The 24669-nt window shown below is 36.7% G+C and overlaps 1 protein-coding gene across 2 annotated transcripts in view; it reads right to left on the minus strand.

Moving 5' to 3' along the window:
- Window positions 1-654: 654 nt before the first annotated feature.
- kibra (WW and C2 domain containing protein kibra) overlaps window positions 655-24669 on the minus strand; it is a 108723-nt gene continuing 84708 nt past the window's right edge. Inside the window, exons 1-18 of one of the 2 annotated variants that reach the window (XM_073089459.1) lie at window positions 23960-24532; window positions 21594-21702; window positions 19672-19846; window positions 18229-19074; window positions 16107-16242; window positions 15610-15712; window positions 14295-14396; window positions 13909-14007; window positions 13269-13386; window positions 12199-12376; window positions 8922-9075; window positions 8457-8548; window positions 8016-8161; window positions 5649-5759; window positions 5160-5264; window positions 4572-4733; window positions 3754-3951; window positions 655-2988 (exon numbers count right to left, since the gene is read on the minus strand). In XM_073089459.1, the coding sequence (XP_072945560.1) occupies window positions 2649-2988; window positions 3754-3951; window positions 4572-4733; window positions 5160-5264; window positions 5649-5759; window positions 8016-8161; window positions 8457-8548; window positions 8922-9075; window positions 12199-12376; window positions 13269-13386; window positions 13909-14007; window positions 14295-14396; window positions 15610-15712; window positions 16107-16242; window positions 18229-19074; window positions 19672-19846; window positions 21594-21702; window positions 23960-24517 (3732 nt within the window). In that variant the 5' untranslated portion in view covers window positions 24518-24532 and the 3' untranslated portion in view covers window positions 655-2648. Of the gene's footprint in view, window positions 2989-3753; window positions 3952-4571; window positions 4734-5159; window positions 5265-5648; window positions 5760-8015; window positions 8162-8456; window positions 8549-8921; window positions 9076-12198; window positions 12377-13268; window positions 13387-13908; window positions 14008-14294; window positions 14397-15609; window positions 15713-16106; window positions 16243-18228; window positions 19075-19671; window positions 19847-21593; window positions 21703-23959; window positions 24533-24669 lie in introns of those variants that run through there. The other variant, XM_073089460.1, reaches the window with a different exon arrangement.

Consider the following 24669-nt stretch of genomic DNA (forward strand, 5'->3'; position numbering starts at 1 on the left):
TATTTATCTTAACGTTCTAGTTTTGAAATGTATCGTGTGAACAATTTTAATGATCCGTAAATAACCTGTATATATATTTTGTAGTTAAACTTGGTTCGATATTATCATAACTTGATTTCATATCCTTATACGCTTTGTATGGCAGTAGTTACTGTACCGAAATCTCATACAAAAGATTGACGTTCATTCTCCAGCAAGAAATGTCTCCTCATACATTTTTTTTAGTCTCAGCGCTTGTATATTTGTATTTGTGTACTCATTGGACTCGTAAAATCATATTATGACTAGCTGACCCGGCAAACGTCGTGTTGCCATATAAATAAAAAAAATGTTAAGGGTGAACAACCCTTATCACTTAGGGGGATGAAAAATAGATGTTGGCCGATTCTCATAGATACCGGATAAGCACAAAAAAATTCATCAAAATCGGTCAAGCCGTTTCGGAGGAGTATGGCAACGAAAACTGTGACACGAGAATTTTATATGAGATGTATTGGAAATATATAGCTACCTTAAAGGTGTTTAAACTTGAATATTAATCAAATGTAATGTAACAAAAATTGTAAATAATACAAAAAAAAACTTTCTTTTTAAGTAAATTGTGTTAATTTAGACAAATAAAGTATATTATGGGGGTAAGAAATCAAAAAAAGGTTTTAATTTATAATTTTTATTTTCACTTTTTATTTATATCAACCTCTATCGTCAGTATTGGCATCTTTACAAAATATAATAATCCCTTTCTTTATTGGAAGAATTAAAACAAATTATATTAATTTGGCAAATCCAAATTCACCTGCATAACAATTACAAAAAAATTATGTATAAACTTCACGTAAATGTTTATATAAAATATACATTTTTTACAAAAATGTAACATTACACACTAAGTCAACTACGAGACTATTGCTTTGTTATAAAAAATACTTAACATCAACTAACGCTATTATTAATAATAATTAAAATAGTCAAAATCAGAATGCAGATATGCTTATTAATCTCAGATTATGTACAAGAGAAAATAATAATAATATACAAAATGTACAATAACATTAATGTTTAAAAACTAATGTTTAAACTTTAAACAATCGACGATTATATGAGAAATCATCAGTACAATATCAGATCAAATAATTACAATGCTTAGTCCGAGCGTCGGTTTTACTATTCGTTACCGTATCGACGCATAGACTAAGCGCTCCATGGAATATACACCTACTTTACGTTCAATATTGCACGTTGCAAATGTTTAGCGCCCGCACTACACCGATTACATTATTCTCCAGGAATGAACAAATTTAAGGGCAGGTACAATGAGCCACACTTGAATAAGTTTGTATGAAAAGGCCACGCTTGAAAGAGCCACAAATATAAGGATTATTCTTAAGAACCAGCGTACATAAATTGCGTCACTTTCACGGAAAAAGTGGGCATTAATATTTGCCGGCCAATTTTTATACATCCTTTTTATTAATTTTTCTACTCCAATTCAATGCCAAATACAACGTTTTTGGAGTTGAATTTTCAAAATAATATGAACTTTAAACGTGGCCTTTTCGTTCAAAACGTATCCCGTGTCAAAACAATTTACAAACGATTTAGGTTTTTATACAATTTGTTCAGGGACCACATATGCGTTTACAATGTACATTGACCATAGCTAGTGTCGACCCATAGTACTACAAATGCACAGATCACCCACGAGTCCTGACTCTACCGAAGCCGTTATATACAAAGCATTCTTTTTGGCCTGTCAAGTCCTACATATTCGGTGGATTTCTATACATTTTACAACACATCCTATTTACTCTATACAGAAGAACTATCCCGGTGGGTCTTATGTAGACATTACGTATTTATTTACAAATGAAATAGTCCCACTGTTAGTCTCTTATTACTTATAATGTTTGGCATATATTTTGTGACTCTCCATACTCTATTTTGTACCTAACGATGTTACTGCTTGCCGCTCTATGGCACTTAGCCGAACACATTAAGGCACCGAATATTTAAGGCACGGTTTTGTACATATACATGTATACAATATACAAGTTGAAAGTTTACTGAACTCTTATGGCACCCTATTTGCACGTAAGTAGTAGAGTTCTGGTGTTTTATATTTTATATTATACCAATACGAATATATAATATGATTAAAAATGTTTCACTTCAGTCTTCAGTCCAGAAATCTCAATAGGCAATAGTAATCACAGTAAATGTTGTTTGAAAAAAATCATTTAATGGTGCCGCTTCCCATACTTCCCTTTTATGTACTTGCTGACTTTGAGCAAATATATACAATACATTTAAAAATCTTATAATCGATGGTCATTTAAATAAATATTATTTTGTATTAATTTATTTTTTCTACTTTGAACAAGACCATTTTTGAATGAGCACATTTTGAAACCATCTGCCGGTTCAAATAACTTTAAAAATTCAATATAAAATATCATTGAGAATATCGCCAAATGACGTCACAACATGTACTTTACTAATAATATCCTTTCGTCTAAAATTTCAAATATACTAAAAATATAATCAGCAAGTACACAACACTTGACCTGCAATCAACCGGTCAATCCAATCAGCCATAGAGAAATCCCGTACAAACGTACCACTTATACTAAGGACAAGCAATCAACCATTCAAACTTGGACACCCAAAACTCTGTCGACGACAAAGTCATACCTCACATCCTCAGTCTTAGCTTCCTCCGATACCGTTACGTCATTGGCCGGTGTCTGGTAGATCTCATCTTTCTCGTGGTGGTTTATACACGGGTTCTTGCACTCGATGACTTGGCTCTCAGTTTTTTCCTGGGCTTGAGTGACCTCGCGTTTCAGCTCGTACGAGGTCTTTGAGGAACGGCCGTCTGGTGTTCGACGTTCCAACTCCTCCTCCCAATCGTCCTCCGAGAGAATGTCCTCCTCGTCAGGCAGCATAGGCACGGTTGTTTTTGTGCGCGTGAAGAACGCCATCTTTTCTCTGTGAAGATACAAAGAATATTTATTAAAAGGGCAGGAATTTAAATAAGACCTACTACGGATCAGTGGCAGACTAAGTTCGGTAAGGTAAGTCCGGGGCTGTAAGCTGAACGGAGGTTCGGACAGAAAGTTGAATGGAGGCCCCCAGTCAAAAAAGTTTTTGGAAATTTCTTATAGACATTATTTATAGACAATCATATATTTCAGTGATAGTTTGATTCCGGCGACCTTTTTTTTTTTTTTGCTGACCTGTATGAAATGGGTATATAGGGTAATATTTCACAAGTTATTTGGTCCTGACGAGGTTTTCTTAGCTGATGTCACATTACATGCACAGATATGTCATCAACGAGTATATGAACATTTCAACCACTGCTTTTTAGTTCGGAAGGGTTGTCGCAACTTTGTTTGGACGCCTCCCTAGGACCGTGCGAGATCTTTGAGGCGGCTAAAGGGGGTTCCGGATTTGAGAGTGGGAGCTCGAACGCTCCAGCAAGCGACCCCGGGAGGCGGGATGTGTGGTCGCATACCGGTAAACACCAGACGTTGTGGTGAGAGCTGTGCTCATCTAGGCGGAGCCTAATGGAGACACACGTTCAAAGGACTCCGCTTGCGTTCCATTGGAGATCCCGGAGTCCTCTTCGCAGCACTGAGGATGGCTACCGGGCGAAGGGGGGGTCGGGGGGGGGGGGGGTTATTGCGGTAAAAATCCCACATAACCCTCCACGACACTGGCTACGTTTCCCACTCGACCAGGCCCACTCACTTGAAGGTGACGAGGTCCGGCTTGCGGCCGCCCTGGCGCGAGCGCCGCAGCCGGTAGATCTCGCGGCAGGTGCGGTGCAGCAGGCGCGCGGCGCGCTCGCCGCCGGCCGCCGGCGCCGCCACCAGCCGCCGCAGCGTCTCGTCCTCCGCCACCCACGCCGCCACCGCCGGGTCGCCGCGCGAGCACGCTTCCTCCAGGCTGCGGGGTTCATAAAACATTAGTAAGTGTTACTGTAACACGTATTACATTGGATCAGCTGATTAAATTAGATAAAGATATGTTGAGCTTATATTGCTACAATCTGCGTGTATAATAATTTAGACGTTGTAGTAAAAAGGTGGTAGAACCCTTTGAGATTCGTCACCGGCGGCACTGATTAAATTGAAAAAAGATATGTTGAGCGTATATTACTACAATGTGCGTAAATAATAATTTAGACGTGGTAGTAAAAAGATGGTTACACCCTTTGAGATTCAACTCCGGCGGCACCAACGCCACACCTATTTTAGCCTCATAATAGCAACGTTAAGCGCTGCCGTGTTCTGGTTTAAGAGTTGTCCGGAAGTATAAGGATTAACGAAAAATCCTAAAAGGTGTTACGAAGCCGGTTTTGATAAAAAGTGCAACTGCATCATTCATTTTTTTTAATATTTAAAGAAGCCGAACATCGAACAAGTTCATTTAAAAAAAAAGCGCATCCTATATTATTCCACAGATATCCCACCACACATCTGTCAAATAGTTAATATTCCAATCCACACAATACCTGTCCACAGGAGTATACATTTATAAAAAAAAAAAACACAAATTCCCCTCACCGTTTCTTCAATTGTTGCAGATGTGTAATCTCGTGCCTGAGGTCCGCGAGGCGCGAGTGCTGCGCGCGGAGGTCCAGCGTGAGGTCGAGCGAGGTGCGCGCGGTTCGAGTCTTGGTTGAGGCACCGCGACGACACGCCGCCCCGCCGCGGACTCTACCCCATCTGGTGGAGGGTACAATATATTAATATTAAAAATGAATAAGAATATTTAGATGGTAATTATCCATCTGGGCTCAAAAAAATTTGGAAATCATTTGCATGAATATAATAAAGTTGCGTTACAATACATCAATTAATATTTTCATAAAAAAATATAAAGTAAATTTGAAAAGGATGAATGTCAAACAATATTTTCAATGTACGAATTCTTAAACAAATATACAGGTTGTCCTGTATATTTGTTTAAGAACAGGTGTCTTAAAGAAATATACAGGTGTTGTAAGTACCACGACAAACTCTTAGAGAAAAAAAAATACCTTATACTTAATTTCTCGAAGACACTCAATATTACACAAAAAATATCTGTATAAATATCAAAAACAAAGTACACACCTTTCCACAAAAATATAAAAAAGAACAGGTACACACCTGAGAGATCTGCGCTCGCGCAGCGTCCGATCGAAGGGGATACCGGCGGGCGCCGCTCTGCGAGCACCCACTGACATCCACGAGTCGGACTCAGATCGATTTAGCCTGTGGATAAAAAAATGTTTAGTGATTTCTATTGACAGAGTAAATTTATATAAAAGTAACGAATGGGTATGACCTTCATCTGATATTAAGTTGTAGCTTGTAGCCTAGGATTCATGTCTCTTAAGTTATTGAAGCTTTAGTGACGCTGCCATCGCGATGAAATGATGACAACACAAACATATAAGTATTTTACTTTGCTGACATTCTGACTAAACAATGTTAAGAATATGTCTTAATGAAATCATGATTGATAACGCCGCCTGCATTACTTTCAAAGAAATCATTTGAATGAAAAGAAAATAAAAAACGCCTACTACTACGGAGCAATACTTTTCTGAACTTTCAAATTATAAAGTTGTCTATATTTAAAAAAAATAAATGTACCTGCAAATGTATTGTCCCTTGACGGTGCTCTGTGGTTGCGGCGAGAAAGTTTGAGAACGTTTAATGGTCGCTGGCGCCTCTTCGGTATCGGCGCTTACTTGTTGGCTTTTCCTGCAAAAAATAGTAAACAATCAAATAAATTACCCGTTATAATCATGATTTAAGGTTATTAGGGGTATTTATCAACGCAATGCTACTTAGATGTTATTCGATCTTAATAGAGCTCAATCACTTCGTCGTAAACACTTTACGCTTACGTCGTAAACACTTACATAAAATGATAACAACGTCAAAAAAATCATTAGATTTCGGATACATTTTTCCATGCACTTAAAATAATAATGATGAAATTTTACACATTAGTGGTCGATATTGAAATTTCAAACTTGGCTCATTCATTTAAATTTTTCAAAGTTAGCTCGTTCAATTAATTTAAATAAATTGACTTTAATTTGAAATTAAAAGCATTATTATAGTTATAAATTATTTTAAATTACCAACAAAAATGTGTATAATTTCACAAAATACATACAGAATGTATGAACATAGATACATCCACATTGTGCCATTATACCATGCCATGCAAACATATAAACATGCTGTAGAATTAAATTAAATTTAGCTAAAACACTTCACAATGAACACTTTGTATTATTAAGTTATTTTCATTTCGTATTGCAGTCGGTGAAATAACGGAGTGTTGCACACGCGTGAACAATTAAGCTAATTACACATAGCAGGATGTAAACTTTAGTCATTTCTTAAGCTTTAGAAAATATTATTTGACAAGGACTATTTATTAACCTTTTATCTGTAGGTATAAGCTTTTAAAAATCGGAATTGTACTGGGACTTTATTACCTACGTATAGCATTGAATAAAGTTTGATAGAACAATGTTTATATAGTTTAACAAGACAATTTTTAATTCATTTATTTATTATTTTTAAGTCTTTTTTCTTTTAATTTTGATATGAACATAGGCTTGTAATTTAATGACCTTTATTAATCTATCTATCTAGTGTTTTGCACACCAAAGATTTACATTAGACAATCCTTGCGTATACGAAATGATCAAATTTCTATCTTTAGTAGGCAAACATATCATCGATTGAATAATAATAACTGTCAATAATACGGCATATTTATTTTTGACGAATATAGTGCTGCGGTAATTTTCCGATACAAATATATTGAAAAGGCCACATCAAAGTGAAAAGGTCACACTAAAGTTTACTAGATCGAAAGAGCCACACTAAAGTCTACATCTCGCTAGTAAAAACCACATTTCGCAACACGTGGACACAATGCAAACATACCTATAGGTATGCAGACTATATACAGATAAACGGACGGTATGAAACTAATTTTCTATAGGCGTCTCCGCTTGTGGCCGGCCGTCCGCCTCCACGCGTTTCAAACGCTTTATGTATCTGATGAGAAAAGTTTAGAATAACCAACACCGCTTTATATTGTACACTGGCTTATAAGATGATTCCTTGTTTTTAAAAATTGATTTTGAAAATAATAACCGAATTTTTCGCAAATTAAAATAGGTATATTGATAAGTTCTTAATTTAAGAATTCAGTAATAATGATTCAAAAATACCTGAAATTTGTATACTTGAGTAAATACAAGTATTTTTGAAAATTTTGAAAGTGCCACAAAACCTAAAGTTTTGGCACTTAATAGAAAACGTGTAATAAAAGAAACCAATTGTAGCCATATAATAATAACCTTGAATAGATGCTAAATGTAATTTATATACAAAGCCAATGATAGTTTTAAACTTAAAATAAGCCGCCACCAAAATCAATTTAGCTATTTACAGCAATATAAACAAATTGCTAAATAGTTTTACCGAAACCAATAATACCCATAAGAATAAAACATAATATTTTACTTTATTTTAATTATTTTTTAAAGATTTTTTATAAGTATTAAAATAGCAATCTTCTAATGTTTTATTATCTTCAGAAGATTACTAATTTCTATATGTGATACTAAAAACATCAGAAATATAAATTATTAGAGTCCTTAGGGCCAGAAAAGTAGATTTGATTTTCTCATTTTATTATACTACCCTTACAACCCTTTAAAACAAGATAGTACCAACATATAATAAACATCCTTACCCTTCATTTTTCCTCCCTTTCATACCCAAAATTATAATAAGTATCCCTTGACATCACTTAACTATTACTCCCCACCCTTCAAACCACAAAATTCTACATTGTAATCATAAATACGTAAATAAAAATCCACCTCACTGTACTATTACTCCCTTACACCCTTCAAACCACTATTCTAAAAACAGCATCTAATTTAAATTTAAATAATAATAAATACATATATAAAAACAACATACCGTCTGTGCAGTTGTCTAGCGCCCTCCGGACAGAAGTTGCACTCAGTGTTAGTTTCCTTCTCCGCGGTGGTAGGGTGGAGATATTCTTCTTCTAGAACGAGTTCTTCTTCTGGGATGTAGTCTTCGAATGAGTCTTCTTCTACTATCTGTTGGTGGAAAAAAATCCGAATTTAATATTAAGTCAGTTTTTATTGAAGTTTTTAGCCGCATAATGAAATAAGTTATTTTGGACATTCAAATATACATCCATACATACATACTCATACATACACACATATGGGTCGAATACAGAACATACTTTTTTGAAGTCGGTTAAGAAGACGTTTTTATTATCTTTTATTAAATACGTCAAACATGCCTGATTTCTTATGTGCATAAGTAATGACTTACAGGTTCGATTCTTGTAAGAACGTCTAAGTAATAAGAGGATTAATTATTTACCTGATTAAGTGGTTCCCTGGTCTCGTCATCATCAGAATCGGAGTTGTCCACGCAGTCTACGTTGCACTCAGCGCCTGTCATACTCTCTGGACCTGAGTGGCAAAAATAAAATATATTTAAAATTGGTTTCAAAGTATCAGAAATTATTATAAGCAATAAATAAAGCACACAAATAATATAATTATCTTTATAATAATACTTTTTGTGAGGCCCCTAATTGCCTAAAGTCGTCAAACGGATACTTTTTATGAGACCTCGAATTGCTTAAGGACCATACATACTTTTCAACCTATCGAGTATCATAAATGGTTTTAAGAAGGGGCCCCAAAAACGTGAGATCGGGGCCCCAAAATGAGTTAAAATCACTCTGCTTTTGGGAATTCATTAATATCCTGGCTCTTTTTCCTAATTTACTATAATAAAAATAATTATTCTTACTTATAATAAAAATAAATATGAACAAACCTCTGTTCCTCGTAAGAGTGGACGTCTGCGACGATATAACCGTAGACTCGTCAGAACTCTCATCCCGTCTCATACATCTGAAGCTTAGCACGTTATACCACTTCTGTGACACCGTGTCAGGATCGAAATCAGCTAGACTCACTTGAGCACAACCCTGGAATAGAATAGATATTTTAATATTATGTTATATACATAGATGGTTAATGTTGTTGTTGTAATTGTAAAAATCAGTAGTAATCGCTCTCGCCCAGTGGATATTCACATGGCACTCAAGGCTGACGCCGAGATACTCAAATTTGGCTAGTTATCATCATTTTAAATAATAGTATATTTTTTAAATAATAATGGACCGGATCAGACTCTCACATCATTAATTTTTCCCTTTCTTCCGGACAGTATCCCTCTATCTGGAAGAAAGCTTTTGTACGTCCACTTCCCAAAATATCCCATCCATTGCTTCCTAATCACTATCGTCCAATATCTATACTTCCATTCCTTTCTAAAATTCTGGAAGCCTGTGTGCATAAGCAACTCTCCGCTCATGTAACGAAACATAACCTGCTGAATGTTTATCAGTCTGGGTTCCGCTCCGGTCACAGTACCACCACTGCATTAATTAGAGTTTGTGATGATATCCGACACGGGATGGACGACAGACAGCTCACGGTGATGGTGCTTGTTGACTTTTCAAACGCTTTTAACACAGTCGACCACGATATTCTCCTTGCCATCCTTAACCACTTACAGTTTTCTCGTACCGCCTTGGATTGGTTCTCTTCGTATCTTCGCGGGCGCCAGCAGTCCGTTCGGATTGGAACCACTTCCTCGGATTGGGCTGATTTAGATTCTGGCGTCCCGCAAGGCGGTATTCTCTCTCCATTGTTATTTTCTTTATTTATTGATTCCATCACACATGTTTTCAACTGTTCGTATCATCTGTATGCCGATGATTTACAGCTTTATGCTCAAGCTGACGTGGATGATCTACATAGCGCAATTGATAAGATAAATCATAATTTAAATGCTCTCCTGAACTGGTCTTTGCGCTATGGAGTATCGGTCAACCCCGCCAAATGTCAAGCCATAATTATTGGTAGTTCGAGACTGTTGGCCAAGCTAGATCGTGATTCAGTACCACTTATCGTTTATAATGGTACAAAAATTCCGTTTTCTGAATCCGTGAAGAACCTTGGCCTTCATATCGATAGCTCCTTAAGCTGGAATCCGCATATCACCGAAGTATCCCGGAAGGTCAACGTCACTATGCGATCTTTATACCGTCTCAAGCATTTCCTGCCTGTTAAGACCAAACTTATGCTGGTCAACTCCCTCATCCTTCCCATCATTGATTATGCAGACGTGTGCTACCCAGATCTAACCGAAGCACTTCTGAATAAACTAGAGCGCCTTCTCAACAATTCTATCAGATTCATATTTGGCCTTCGTAAATATGATCACATTTCTCAGTTTCGTAGCCGACTCAACTGGCTTACTATTCGTCAGAGGCGTAACTCTAGGATCCTTTTTCAGCTTTACTCTATCTTGAATGATACTAATACTCCTCCTTACCTCAAGGATTACTTCCAGTATAGGTTCTTAACCCATGACAAAATGCTTCGGTCGTCTCATAACTTAAGAGCAGATATTCCACTGCATACGAGCGGCTTTTTTCATTTCTCATTTACTATTCAGGCAGTACTGCTTTGGAACGCTCTGCCCGTGCATATCAGGAAGGCACCCAGTAAAGCAGTATTTAAAAAACTTGTCCGAGAGCATTTTCTTAACACCTCGTCAATATCTTAATCATCAGTATTGTTTATTTTATATAATATGTATGTATTTGTTTATATATTTTGATATATATCTGAAGTATATGTATTTATTTATGTATTTATAATAAATTACATAATTAATTTCATGTATATATAATTAACACCTGCCTCCATTTTCTCCATTCACCAAGGGTTGACTGGCAGAGAATGCCATCAGGCATTAAGTTTTGCCCTATTGTATCTGTTATTTTTATAGAGGTGCAATAAATAAATAAATAAATAAATAAATAAATCAGTTTTTGAATTGGCGTTATCATTCTATGGCTTATACGAATTTAATGGATTACAATAATAATGTCATCCGTCACATTTTAAGCCCCTGTTTCGACCGTTTCGTAATATTGTCAAAGCCTTGCCAGATGATATATCTGTTGAATGCTGGCAATAAGGTCATAGCGTCCCAATGATTTGGAAGCCTTAGTAGTATGACCACCCGGTTGAACGTTACTGTGCTTCTGATTTAAAAATCATCTTTCAACTTAAGTAACATATATTACAATTACATATAGAAGAAAGTAAAGATTCATTTACTCGAGACAATTGCAACACAGAGTAGAATTTTTTTAGGTAATTAGCAACTGTGTTTGAGAGGCCCTAGGATCGGAGGCTCGCAGGATTGGGGGCCTGGGGCGGACGGCCCCTTTCGCCGCCGCTTAGTCCGCTAGTGCACATATAAACCAGCAACTCACCAGGCACTCAGCACCAGCCACTAGGTTAAGCTGTATAGTAACAGCTCGCAACGCCCGCGTAGTTAACGCGGCGCATTGTACTCTTCGCCACACGAGTGTAGATCTGCGCCACATCGCCACCGCCGCCCACTACTAGCGCAAACTAAAACCACCAACTTACCAGGCACTCAGCCCCAGCAACGAAGTTAAGCTGTATGGTAACAGCTCGCAACGCCCGCGGAGTTAAAGCTGCGCTTTGCACTCGGTGCCACACGAGAGTAGACTCGCGCCACCAACTCTACCCACTACTAACAAAACCACGCAACTTACCAGGCACTCAGCCCCAGCCACTAGATTAAGCTGTATGGTAACAGCTCGCAACGCCCGCGGAGTTAAAGCTGCGCTTTGCACTCGGTGCCACACGAGAGTAGACTCGCGCCACCAACTCTACCCACTACTAACAAAACCACGCAACTCACCAGGCACTCAGCCCCAGCCACTAGATTAAGCTGTATGGTAACAGCTCGCAACGCCCGCGGAGTTAAAGCTGCGCTTTGCACTCGGTGCCACACGAGAGTAGACTCGCGCCACCAACTCTACCCACTACTAACAAAACCACGCAACTCACCAGGCACTCAGCCCCAGCCACTAGATTAAGCTGTATGGTAACAGCTCGCAACGCCCGCGGAGTTAAAGCTGCGCTTTGCACTCGGTGCCACACGAGAGTAGACTCGCGCCACCAACTCTACCCACTACTAACAAAACCACGCAACTCACCAGGCACTCAGCCCCAGCCACTAGATTAAGCTGTATGGTAACAGCTCGCAACGCCCGCGGTGTTAACGCAGCTCGTTGTACTCGGCGCCAAACTAAAGTAGATCCGCGCCACGCTAACGCCGCACTCGCGAGCGCCACACCACCTCCTCCACCCACTACTAGCGCACCGCGGACCGCACTGGGGATACAAATTATCATCATTAGGCAAATAGGTAATTTAAAGGTGGTAGAATCCTTTGTGGTTCGACACCGGCGACACCACCGCCACAACCTATGTCTGCCTTATAACAACTAACTAACTAACTATTTCTACCTAATAACATCAGTGTTAAGCGCTGCTGTGTTCCGGTTTGAAGGGTGTGGTAAGGGAGACAGACTTTTCCGAGGCGTTCCAGCTTAGTCCTCAGGGGTAGCGGCGCATCTGTGGCCGACCTCAGGTAGGAATATCTAATCCTATCTGGGGTTGATTACAGATGTCCATGGGCGGCAGTAGCCACTTACCATCAGGTGGACTGCATGCTCGTCTGCTACTCTTATATTATAAAAAAAAAAAAAAAAAAAAAAAAGTGTTAAGCGCTGCTGTGTTCTGGTTTGAAGGGTGTGGTAAGGGAGACATACTTTTCCGAGGCGTTAAAACTTAGTCCTCAGGGGTAGCGGCGCATCTGTGGCCGACCTCAGGTGGGAATATCTGATCCTATCTGGGGTTGATTACAGATGTCAATGGGCGGCAGTAGCCACTTACCATCAGGTGGACTGCATGCTCGTCTGCTACCCTTATATCAATAAGAAGAGGTTAGCTACAGATGCGTCTTTACCTTACAACCTTCAATTCACATCAGTTTTTACCATTGCTTATTGTTATAAGGTAAAAATACAAGGTGTAGCCATGGTTCCACCAAAGTCAAACTACGAACCAAAAAATGCAATAATAACTCTCTTTCAATAAAACACAACATTACAAGGCATTTCCTACCACGTGAAAAAAGCCCTGAACAAAGACTAGCAAGTAACATTCTTCTTCAATGAATCTAATTAAGATATACTGATAAAATAAATGAAGATATACTCACACTTCAGTCCCAATGTCGATGTAGAGTGCGTGTAGGTTTCTTGCTCTCAGAATGCCTATTTCCAGCGCGCTCTCGTCCATACAGTACCGGAGTTTGATTTCTATTTGGGTACTGTTCACTGTAACGAAATACACAATAATATATATAACTTTAAAAAAATTGATTTTAAAAAATAAATATGTATATAATATAGATTAACGCCCGTTATTAATAGTCGATCTATCCAAATTTGACTACTTACCAAAGATTTAAATTTGTATTTTTTTAATAAAAAGAAATTGACTAATGTCGTTTTTGGTAGTTTTGCCTACAGTTTTGTGGTAAACAATTTATTTTATATTAGATTAGCTAAGATAGTAGACAGATTATTAAGAGGCAATAATGTGATTATTTTTATTGTTATATTAACATTACTAAATTAATTTTAGATACCTGATAAGTTTTTATTATAACAATAATTACGTATAATATAGTCAGGGCCCCTAAACCCCCTAAACTTTGGGGGCCCCATGAAAAAATTCAATGTAATATTTTTATCATAGGATTTTCATTTGTTAATGTAATCAAACTTTGCTTTTATCAACTTTATTTTCCGTTGGAAGTCCCAAAGGTAAAAGGGTAGAAATAGAGTTTTTCTTACCGGTGTTACCATCAGCCGCTTGCGCCGCCTCGAACACACCGGAATCCCCCGCCACCGACTCGTCACTAACTGCCGCTGATACTGATCTAGTATTTGTACCTGAAAGTACATATAATTCAAGGTAATTTACATGCAATTTAACTAAAGTACTAGCCGCGCCAAACTGCTAGTCCGCTCTGAATATAGAAACGAGTCGCGGACTAGAAGTTTGGCGCGGACTATACAGTTTGTACGATACAGTAAAGCATTGACACTTCCACGTGGTGTATCACGTTAATTCTCATGAGTAATAACATCGGTATCTGAACACTTATAACTAACTATTCTAACTTGAACACTTTTAAAAAGTAAATTTAAAATCGATCACTAAATTAAAATATATTTACCACTAGATGAGGGAGTTCTCGGGGAGAGGGGTGGGGGAGGTGTCTCGGATATCGGCGACAAGGGCTCGCTGGGCCGGCCCGGACCTTGCAGCTGGACTGGTACTGAAACAGAACGAACTATTATAACGGTGTCTGTAACTAGATGACGCTGTTAACAGTAGATTTAAAATAATGTTCGCTTATGGTGCTGTTCAAATCTAGGTGGAGCTACTATAAACTGGTATTTTACAGTCATTTTAACTAGATAGCGCGGAAAGTAATTAAGGTGATATTATGTAATTATGATTACATTTAGTACGAATTGTGGATTAGAGTAGCAGTGTAAAAATATGTGACAAAAACCTATAAATGCTCCTTTCTTTAAAATCTAGAAGAAATTTAAAAATAGGTATGATATACAAAAAAGGCTAGTAAGAAATACGAATTAATTTTGCTTATTTTTAATAGTCACGGAACCATTAAAAGTTGAATTACCTAAATTTTAATTAGAGTCTTATTCTATGAGTATAATTAAAACATTTTCAAGTAGGTACTTCAAACTATTCCTTGGTTCTCCATTATTTCTAATACAAGTAGGTAAATAAAGTAAAATTCAAAATTTTCAAAAGTTATTGCAGGTAGAATTTTAAACTAATAATATATAATAAGTACTTTAATATATTTATAAATCGAAATACCTTGAACAGTGCACTGATATTACAATAAAATTCTAAATTAGGAAACCCTTATCAGCATATTGAAATTCCATTATCGATTACACAATCTATTATATTATTATGACCGATAAGTACGGCTATTGACACAAATAAATTACTTCATATTGCGACAAATTATAAGCGATGCCTATAATTCTTAATAGAATATGTAATTCAGTTTATTGCCTATTTGTTTGTCTGATTTTACGGCTCAAGTAATAAAAGTATTTTTGAAAAGTCCCAAGAAGTTATATTTTTTTAGCGCAAATAATTACATACTAATAATTTGTAAGCAAAAATCAAATATTAACTGAGCAAACGGCCAATACACGAAAATAAATATAAAAAATGAAATATGTGTTACATGCACGCAAATCCGACCCACAATAAAAAAAAATGTGTTACATCTGCAAAACATTATTCCACGCTAAAATACACTCTGAGCTGTTTTCCCATACGCACTAAAAGGTGTTTGGAAAATCAACTTAAGACATCTATTCATTACCAATTTTATAATTCCTAGATAAAAATTAAAAAAACCTGAACTACTATCTCCCTAAACTTTTTCAGTTTCAAAGAGTTTTTATCATTAAGAAAATATGTTATAATGAATGACTCACTTGTTGATAGTCCGGTCACTTCGTTTAGTCCCGTGGCGACACCTATTCTCATCTCTGCTAGTTTCTCTTCCAACTCCCTCTGCTGTCGCCTTTGTCTTTCCACCTAGAAAAGTAATATTTACAATGAAAAATTTCAAAGGTTACATAGTTGAACTCAAAATTTTCTATATGTCCTATTCTTCATTTACCCCACCTAATTACTAAATATACCTATTACTAAATTTACCATTTAAATGTGATCTGTTTTTTGAAAAAAAAAATGACATTGTCTTTAGCCAAAATCCGAATTGAAATTTTCTGAAGTTTTTGTATTTTTCTTTTGCACAAAAATATGAAAATAAATTTAACTACGCACTATAATTTAATACATATAAAAAAATACAGAAAACCGACAATTCAGTTACAAAGCATATGAAAGGCATTGAACATAAAAAGACAATAAAAAACGATCAAAAGTAAACAGAATCACATAGACCAGTTGTTAAATGCAAGGATACCTGATTATACGAAGGTGGTGGTGGTGGTGGACTTGCTGATGATAAACTGCTTCTTGGAGACAGCGAAGGTTGGGATGGAGAGCTACTGGTGCCAGGCGTCGCACTATCTGCGTTGTAACTAGAGCCTCGGAGTAATCTGAAAGATAAAATATATCTTAAAACGCGGTAAATAGATTTTTAAGTATTCCGATATACAGGGTGTCCCGTAAGTACCACGACAAACTTGGGGAGAACATAGGTGAGGTTCTGACCTCTCTGGGAAAAAAAAATTACCTTAGTAAAAGTGTCACCGTTTTTGCACTATCAATTGTTTTAGATTTTTTGAGAAATTCAGGCCTCTACATCTTCTTTCGTTAACTGCGTGTACAAATTTGGTGATGCAGTGTTTATTTTTTCTGTTAAATACTATCAGATAGTTGTTCTATCATATTGAAATGTAAATTGGTTAAAATATGTAAAGGAACCATGAAAAAAATAGGGATATTTTTAGATTTTAATTTTTTTACTATTTTTCCCTCAACTTTGACTCACCGCGGTGAAAAAAAAGTTTACTGGACTATAAGTGTACATTGCGCAAAAAAATATGTCCAGTTAATAGAGATTTCAAAAAGGTACCACACTTACCATTTAAAGTTGAAGAATAAAAGTTAAGGCCGTTTTTGCATGAAAGGGACTGAAACCAACTAAAACGTAATAATCGAGTTTTTATTTAAATTACGGTTTCTACCGACTCACAACGTGTCAGGCAGTACTAAATCACATTATTACCTGGTTACACACTTAAAAATATCATTCTTCATTTGTAAAAAAAACAGTTTAGTAACTAACTAGCAAACAGAGTAATACAATTTATTAAGTCAATTTTTACCTATTTTGAACTGTCGTTTCGAAGTGAAACTTCGTACATGTATGTAATTTGAGTGAAAATACCATAATTTGACATCTTGGAACAGATCTGATGTTGGAGCCAGCAGGTGCATGGTTAGTTTCTTAGTAAATCCCTCGAGTTTGGGCTAAATTGGTAAGAGATCTACCATCCATATCCTGGCTCCATCATCAGATCTGTTCCAAGATGTCAAATTATGGTATTGTCATTCAAATTACATACATGCACGAAGTTTCACTTCGAAACGACAGTTCACAGTAGGTAAAAATTGACTTAATAAATTGTATTACTCTGTTTGCTAGTTAGTTACTAAACTGTTTTTTTTACAAATGAAGAATGATATTTTTAAGTGTGTAACCAGGTAATAATGTGATTTAGTACTGCCTGACACGTTGTGAGTCGGTAGAAACCGTAATTTAAATAAAAACTCGATTATTACGTTTTAGTTGGTTTCAGTCCCTTTCATGCAAAAACGGCCTTAACTTTTATTCTTCAACTTTAAATGGTAAGTGTGGTACCTTTTTGAAATCTCTATTAACTGGACATATTTTTTTGCGCAATGTACACTTATAGTCCAGTAAACTTTTTTTTCACCGCGACGAGTCAAAGTTGAGGGAAAAATAGTAAAAAAATTAAAATCTAAAAATATCCCTATTTTTTTCATGGTTCCTTTACATCTTTTAACCAATTTACATTTCAATATGATAGACCAACTATCTGATAGAATTTAACAGAAAAAATAAACACTGCATCACCAAATTTGTACACGCAGTTAACGAAAGGAGATGAAGAGGCCTGAATTTCTCAAAAAATCTAAAACAATTGATAGTGCAAAAACGGTGACACTTTTACTAAGGTATTTTTTTTTTCCCAGAGAGGTCAGACCCTCACCTATGTTCTCCCCAAGTTTGTCGTGGTACTTACGGGACACCCTGTATATATCTTGTAAATATAGTGGATTTTTTTACTATAAAACTATTATCAATTTAAAAAAAAACATTTAGATATCTAGAATAAATAAAGACAAATAGAAAAGAAGCAAGTAAGACAGAAAGATAATAATTAAAGATACTGAAGTTAGAAAAAGGTTTTTGCTCAAATAAAGATCATAAAAAATGGTCTAAATTCTTCTCTTCTCAATTAAATTCTTAATAACATGAGATTTTAAAAGGGCAAGCTTAATCTATTTCTTTTACTTTTTAAAATTTCAATAAATAAAAGCAAAATAATTCTCACCTTTCAACTCGTCGATGCAAATCAACCATATCAATAGGTTTATCAGCTTGAAAGGAACTGGCTATCTGCGGACCTCCGTAGATATCCGTGAAGCTGATCCCCGAACTCAAGGACCCTTTACTGCTCGCCGTCGAAAGGGACCCTAAGCTCGAACTGCTCGACACCGACAACGTACTAGCTGATAACGTCTTCAGCTGCCCTTCGAGGGTCGTCATCGATGTTAACGCGTCCTTCAACTGCTGTAAAAGCAATTGCTTCTCTTCGTGTAGCCTCAATCTATCCGCTATACACTTATTGGACATCTCGAACGCATTCTTCAAGTCCTGCTCTAATCTCTTGCATTCGGATTGGATATCGCTCATCTCCTGCTTGGACCGTGTCCTCGGAGTTATACTCCTCAACTCTCGTAGTAGTTGTTCCTTTTCTTGGAAGAGAAGCAAGCGGTCCTTATCGGACTCCGCTTGCCCTGGCTGGACTTTGTCCTCCAGGTCTGCTAACTGTTGTTGGATTTGCTGTATCCTTTTCCTGGCCTCGTCGTACTGTAGGCGAACCCGCGCCATTTCGGCCAGTCTCGTGCCTATTGGGACTAAATCCGCACATAGGTCTGTTTGGGAGGCAGTGCTCAGTTTCTCTTGGGGGAGGCTGAGGGTTGAGAGGTCGGGTGAGGCGTCACCGAGTTGCAGCCTCGTGAGGTCGTCCTTGAGCTTTGCTAACGACTGCATGAGGTCTGCTCTCTCCTTCTCTCCCGAGGTGAGGGATTTCTGGATGTTCTTCAGCTCGGTCATGATCGCCTGCGCTTCGGTGATGTTGTAGCATCCTTGCTGTGCGGTTAGTTTTTGTTCCACTCTGCAATTAGACAAAATAGCACATTTTAGTAAAAGATATGTACGATATCATGATTCATCATGATGATCATGTACTGCATACGTAATACACTCTTCTTTCTCAGAGACTAAAATATGTGGTTTATAATTTAAAGTGTATTTCAACTTATATTTTAAAGATAGCAACGCATCGATGAAGCTGAGGTAGGATTCCATTCCTGTTGACATCTGTAGTATGTAGACCTACGGTCATTAGTGACTTACCCATCAAACAGATAGCATCTTCTTTTGTAACACAATTTTCACATAACTTTAAATTAGACTTATATTATGACCAATATACTCGTACACTAAAGTAGTAGAATAATATACCTCTCGCCTTCGTCACCTCGGCTCGCAGCAACTCCGGGTCGTGTCGTGACGTCGTCGACATCTCCTCACTCATCATACATTATGACCAATGTACTAAAATAGTAGAATACTTAGCAAGTTTATGCACGCCTCGCCTAGCGCTGGCCACCTCAGCTCACAGCAACTCCGGGTCGTGTCGTGACGTCGTCGACGTCACCCCACTCTTCATATAATACGACCAATACACTAAAGTAGTATAAGCACTCACTCAGCAAGAGTATGCACGCCTCGCCTAGCGCTGGCCACCTCGGCCCTCGCCTGCCGCAACTCCTTCCTCAACTGCGCGACACGACCCCTCGCCTGCGTCACCTCCGCTCGCAGCAACTCCGGATCGTGTCGTGACGTCGTCGACGTCGTCGTCATCGACGTCGTTGACGAGCATACTGTGGGAATGTGTGGCGTTAGTGTTGCTGAATGATTGCGTTGGGTGGGTGGTTAATGATGGATAATGGATTATAGACAAATAACGTATTGTATGCTAATATGATATATATAATTTAGATATATAGAATAAAAGAAGTCACTAATATTAGTTTTATGCATACATTATACTCATATATTTCCTATAACACGTAATTGATTTATTTATAAGTTTTTATCTATACGCAAAAAGCTCATATACTAGAAAAACATTATGTCGTGGTCACCATGGCCGCAAGCAGAAACAAGTCCACCCAGACCAGTCCCAGGCCAGACCCAAAAAAAATATTTAGATGTCTGACTGGCCGGGGATCGAACCAGGATCCAGATGTGTTCTCAAAAAAATTGAAGCGATCTTTATTTAACACTACACAACTCTACATATTACTACATATACATAATATCTGTCTATTTATAACGTAAATAGGTATAACGGTGTATGCTAAGACAATAGGGGTTCTAATTCAAGCTAAGCTCTATCTACATATAATAATCTTATGGGACCATAAAACCTATTAATATTTAGCATGTAAATTGACACTGTTTAAATACTTAGAGAGCGGAGATAGAACATTCATTTATCTTGGATGCAGGAACATAGACGGAGTAACCAAACAGACTCCTAAAGACGGAACTTTCTCTCTCACATTATATCTCGTTTCAATGGAAACATAAATCCAAAATGGCGGCTTCAGAATATCTATCTTATTCATCACAAAGATTTCACGAATGCGAAATACAGATGCTCCTGAATAGAAATAAATCATTATTTTGTTGAATTACATAAATATGTTAAACTGATCCACCCAATCGTCGTGCATGACATCTACAATACAACACCAGATTCACAAAATTATTCAAAGGTATTTAAATTATTTTTGAGTTCATTATATTAAAAAAAATTGGAGTCTATATAGTTCTTTCGTCTATGCCTAGGACCTACAGGACAAGTTTATAAATTTTAATTAACGCAACGACATTTAATTGCAAATATCCACAGTATTCTCTTGTCTACAGCAGTGATCTAAATAATTTGCTCAATCGCTTCATTTTTTATCCGAGATAAGATGAAATATGTAATCGGGCCAGTAATCCTCCAGTAGGGCGTAATTTATGCAAAAATTATCGGATTTGCATAATATTCTGTGACAGGTTAAATTTGCTTCTACTATAATTTATCCAGACATTATTTAAGGCGTTTATTTGTAAGATGCAAAGAAGTGCACCTGAATGGTATTTACAGATCATGGTCATCTTAAAACAACTCTTATATTATTATCAGTCATTACAAAAGCAAGTAATCTGTACAATTTGTTGTCAATAAACAAAATGAAAAAGTCTAGATGGCCCCATAATACAAAAAGAAACTTCATCAAGATAAACCGTATGGGAGAAGAACACAACTCACATCGGTATATTAAAAATGTAATAAAAATATAAAAGATAAAAAGCGATATAATATATTATTATATAGACTAAATAAGATTATCCTTACATACTGTGAGTGCCATGGACACACAGAGACGAATGCAAAAAACTTTTTGTTATAGAAATAAAAATATTGTACTTCATTTCTAGTATGTTCACTATTTATTACTTTCTTTGTGTACAAAAACTTATAAAATAAAGATATAAATATTATAGAAAAAATGTATCATTAAGATATGTAAAGTAATATTAATAGATAGAAGTAAATAGATAGATACTCACAGCTCGTTCTCGACGCCGCGAGGGTAGACAGAGCATTGTTGAGATGTTTGTACTCGTCCTGAGCCAAACACAGCCTCTGCTTCTTCACGTCGTACATCTCCCGCTTTGCCTGGAAAGATAGAAAAAAAATTAAAAGACATTAAAGATAGAAGTATGAGACAATTGACATAGTACTCAATCAGAATTCTGAGGCAAAATATAAGAAAATCATGAGACATATTTTTCGGTATGAAATTTTGTTAGACAATAGTTAGACAAAATTTCGGGTTCTTTTCCGGCCGTAAAAAAATGTAAAGTTTCTAAATTGGAAGTTTTGTGTATATCTTATTTATATTTGTCAATGAATACGTACTTATAATATACAATAAAATATTACTTATAATTGAGGTCGTCGACTCTACCATTCGAACTCTACCAGGTAGATAATCCTATGTAGATTTTTTAAATCCGTCAAGTACATTTATATTTATTAACTACCCATATAACTAAAAAATGCATAGGATTAAGATCAAATTAAAAATATATTTTATAAAAAAGTGGGACCTCATTTCTTATAGTACTGATCTGATTCAAGCCATCAAAATAGGCTGTATGGTTCATATTAAATGTATAGACAATATACCAAAAACTATGATATTCGTATCTTTCGATTTCTTCATGGCATTCGGGTCACAGGAATCTTTATTATTTTATTTTACAACACATAATAACAAAATTACATTTATGTTATTACCCACCTACGTAAATATCACAAAAAAATATAATAACAGATTTTATTATGCCACATTTGAATATTAATTGCCGGATTTAATTAGATACTGCACGTTGAACATTAATTTGTCTTAAATATTTTATTACTTCATGAATTAAAATTATTTTGTGAAATAATTTTACTGAAATTGTTTCTAATTTGCATCAAAAGCAAAATTACGTGGAATACTCTAGAAAATCCAGTATTATTCCTTAATAAATACCTTTATTTCATAAAATAAATGTAAAGTAATTTATGTCATAATTATTGTTCATTTGCATGCAAAGTAAGAAATTAATTAATATTTTGTAAATAAGGCAAAATAACAATGTATGAGGTAAAAGTATCGTATAGCTAACTACTTATATTTGTACTTATATTTAATTTAAATTTATTTGATTAACATATGAAATAAAGAAAATTAATTTAAAATCCAAATATTACAAAAAAAAACAATATATAGTACATTTTTTTCTATATTGAACACATTTTCTACATTCTAAGCTTGTAAAAATATCGCTAAGCACGTTTTTGTCGAGTATTAAACTATATCAACAACGCACTGCTAAGTCGTGACACGGATTCGCAATTTGTATAGCAAATTGCTATTTTACGACAATAATAATATAATAATTATTCGTGGTAATATTCCAAAAATATTGCAAAAATAATTCGTGTACGAAACTTGCAAAGTCAATAAGTTGGTAGATTGTTTGCCACCGAAATGCATTCAAAACTTTTAAACGGTGAAAATAACCTGAATTGTCGATTCCTGAGTCACAAAGAAATTTGATATAAAAAAATAATTTATTCAAATTCTAATAATATAATTTTCAGTTACAAAGAGGTCAAAAATTATATCCGTACATTGACTTTACAACGTGGCAATATTCCAATATTCAAATACACAGTATTCTATTTTAAAATTTCATTTCCATATTTGTTAAATAATTTATAATAATAATAATAAATAATTATTTAAAAAAGTTCCGCATTTAAGATATTTATTTTAAAATTCTATTTCCCCAATAGCTTGATTTAAAATTAAATCCACTTCATTTTTAAAATTACATAATTTTAGACAACATTAAAAATAACTGCTAGCCAACAAAAAAAAATGTTGCTAACGCATTAAAAAAAAGCATAACAAATTAAACGACAACAGATTTTAAATCTTTACGAGAATCTAACCCACGGCCAGCGGGTCACATTATTTCACGAGTTCATACGAAATTCATCAAGTCACATCCAAAATTAACGAGTCATTAGAGAAAAATTCCGTACGTGATTTTTTGCGAGCCACATAAATACAGTACTACAGTGGGCAACTTTTTGTACGGAATGCGTGTAAAAAGCTACCACATCACTTCTTACTGTATCCTGTTTGCTCGAAGAAATCAAATTGTAATAATACAGTATCGAAACTCGCGATGTCGTTGTACAAATTCAGTTCTGACAACGGGAATGAAGTTCTCAACCGGCTTTACATAAAATCAAAATGATATGGTATTTATTTAAAATCGATTTGTAGGAGTTGATTGACAATTAAGTGTTGTGGAAGTTGTAGACTTAAGTTATAATGGTTAAAATAGAAGTTTGTTTTTTGGATATTTACAGTAAAAAGCCTCAAGGACCCCGTCATCCTGCCGGCTTGTTGCAATCGGCTCCACGTATGCGGCGGACACTGCGGGAAGGTGCCATTCCTGCTCAGCACCTGGGTCGCTACGTAACCTTGCCCTTCGTAGTACGCCACCTCGGACACCGGCACTAACCGCACTTCCGCCGACCGTATCTGACGCACTGACAAAATGTTCTCGTAAATCGCTTCGTCCTCAAGATTCTGTCCTTCCGGACACAAGCGATAACCAAACTCGCGACTTATTTCGTCCAAATTCGCGTATTCCGGCCGTTTGCGCAACTCCTCCAGATTCTGGTACTGGGGCTCCTCGCGAACGCGTAGACCGGGCGGAGTGGCCGACGTAGGGTCCACTCTAACGCAATACTCCCGAGGTTCGTTGCGAACCATCCTGGCCAGCCGGCGAGCCCCGAAACAACCCCGACACCAAGTGTGGGCATCGGCGGAGGCTGCGCGCGCGCGGAAGGTCGGCTCGAGCTCCGGCTCGGGGGGAGGCGGCTGGGACCACATCGTGAGCGCCCGCCGCAACGGACACATCTTAACCCCCAAAAGGGCGCGCGACGACTGGCGCGGGCGCGCGGAGCTCGGATGGCGCGCAGTGGAATGCGCCCGCGCCGCCGAAAGAATGCAATCTCGGGCGCATTTCGGAGGTCGATCTCTCCGAAGGGCCGGCGTCCGCGCCCGCTCCC

This window comes from Epargyreus clarus, unplaced genomic scaffold, assembly GCF_041222505.1.
Source record: "Epargyreus clarus isolate Ecla_fem2 unplaced genomic scaffold, WU_Ecla_fem_2.2 ptg000029l, whole genome shotgun sequence".
NCBI classification, from domain to species: Eukaryota; Metazoa; Arthropoda; class Insecta; order Lepidoptera; family Hesperiidae; genus Epargyreus; species Epargyreus clarus.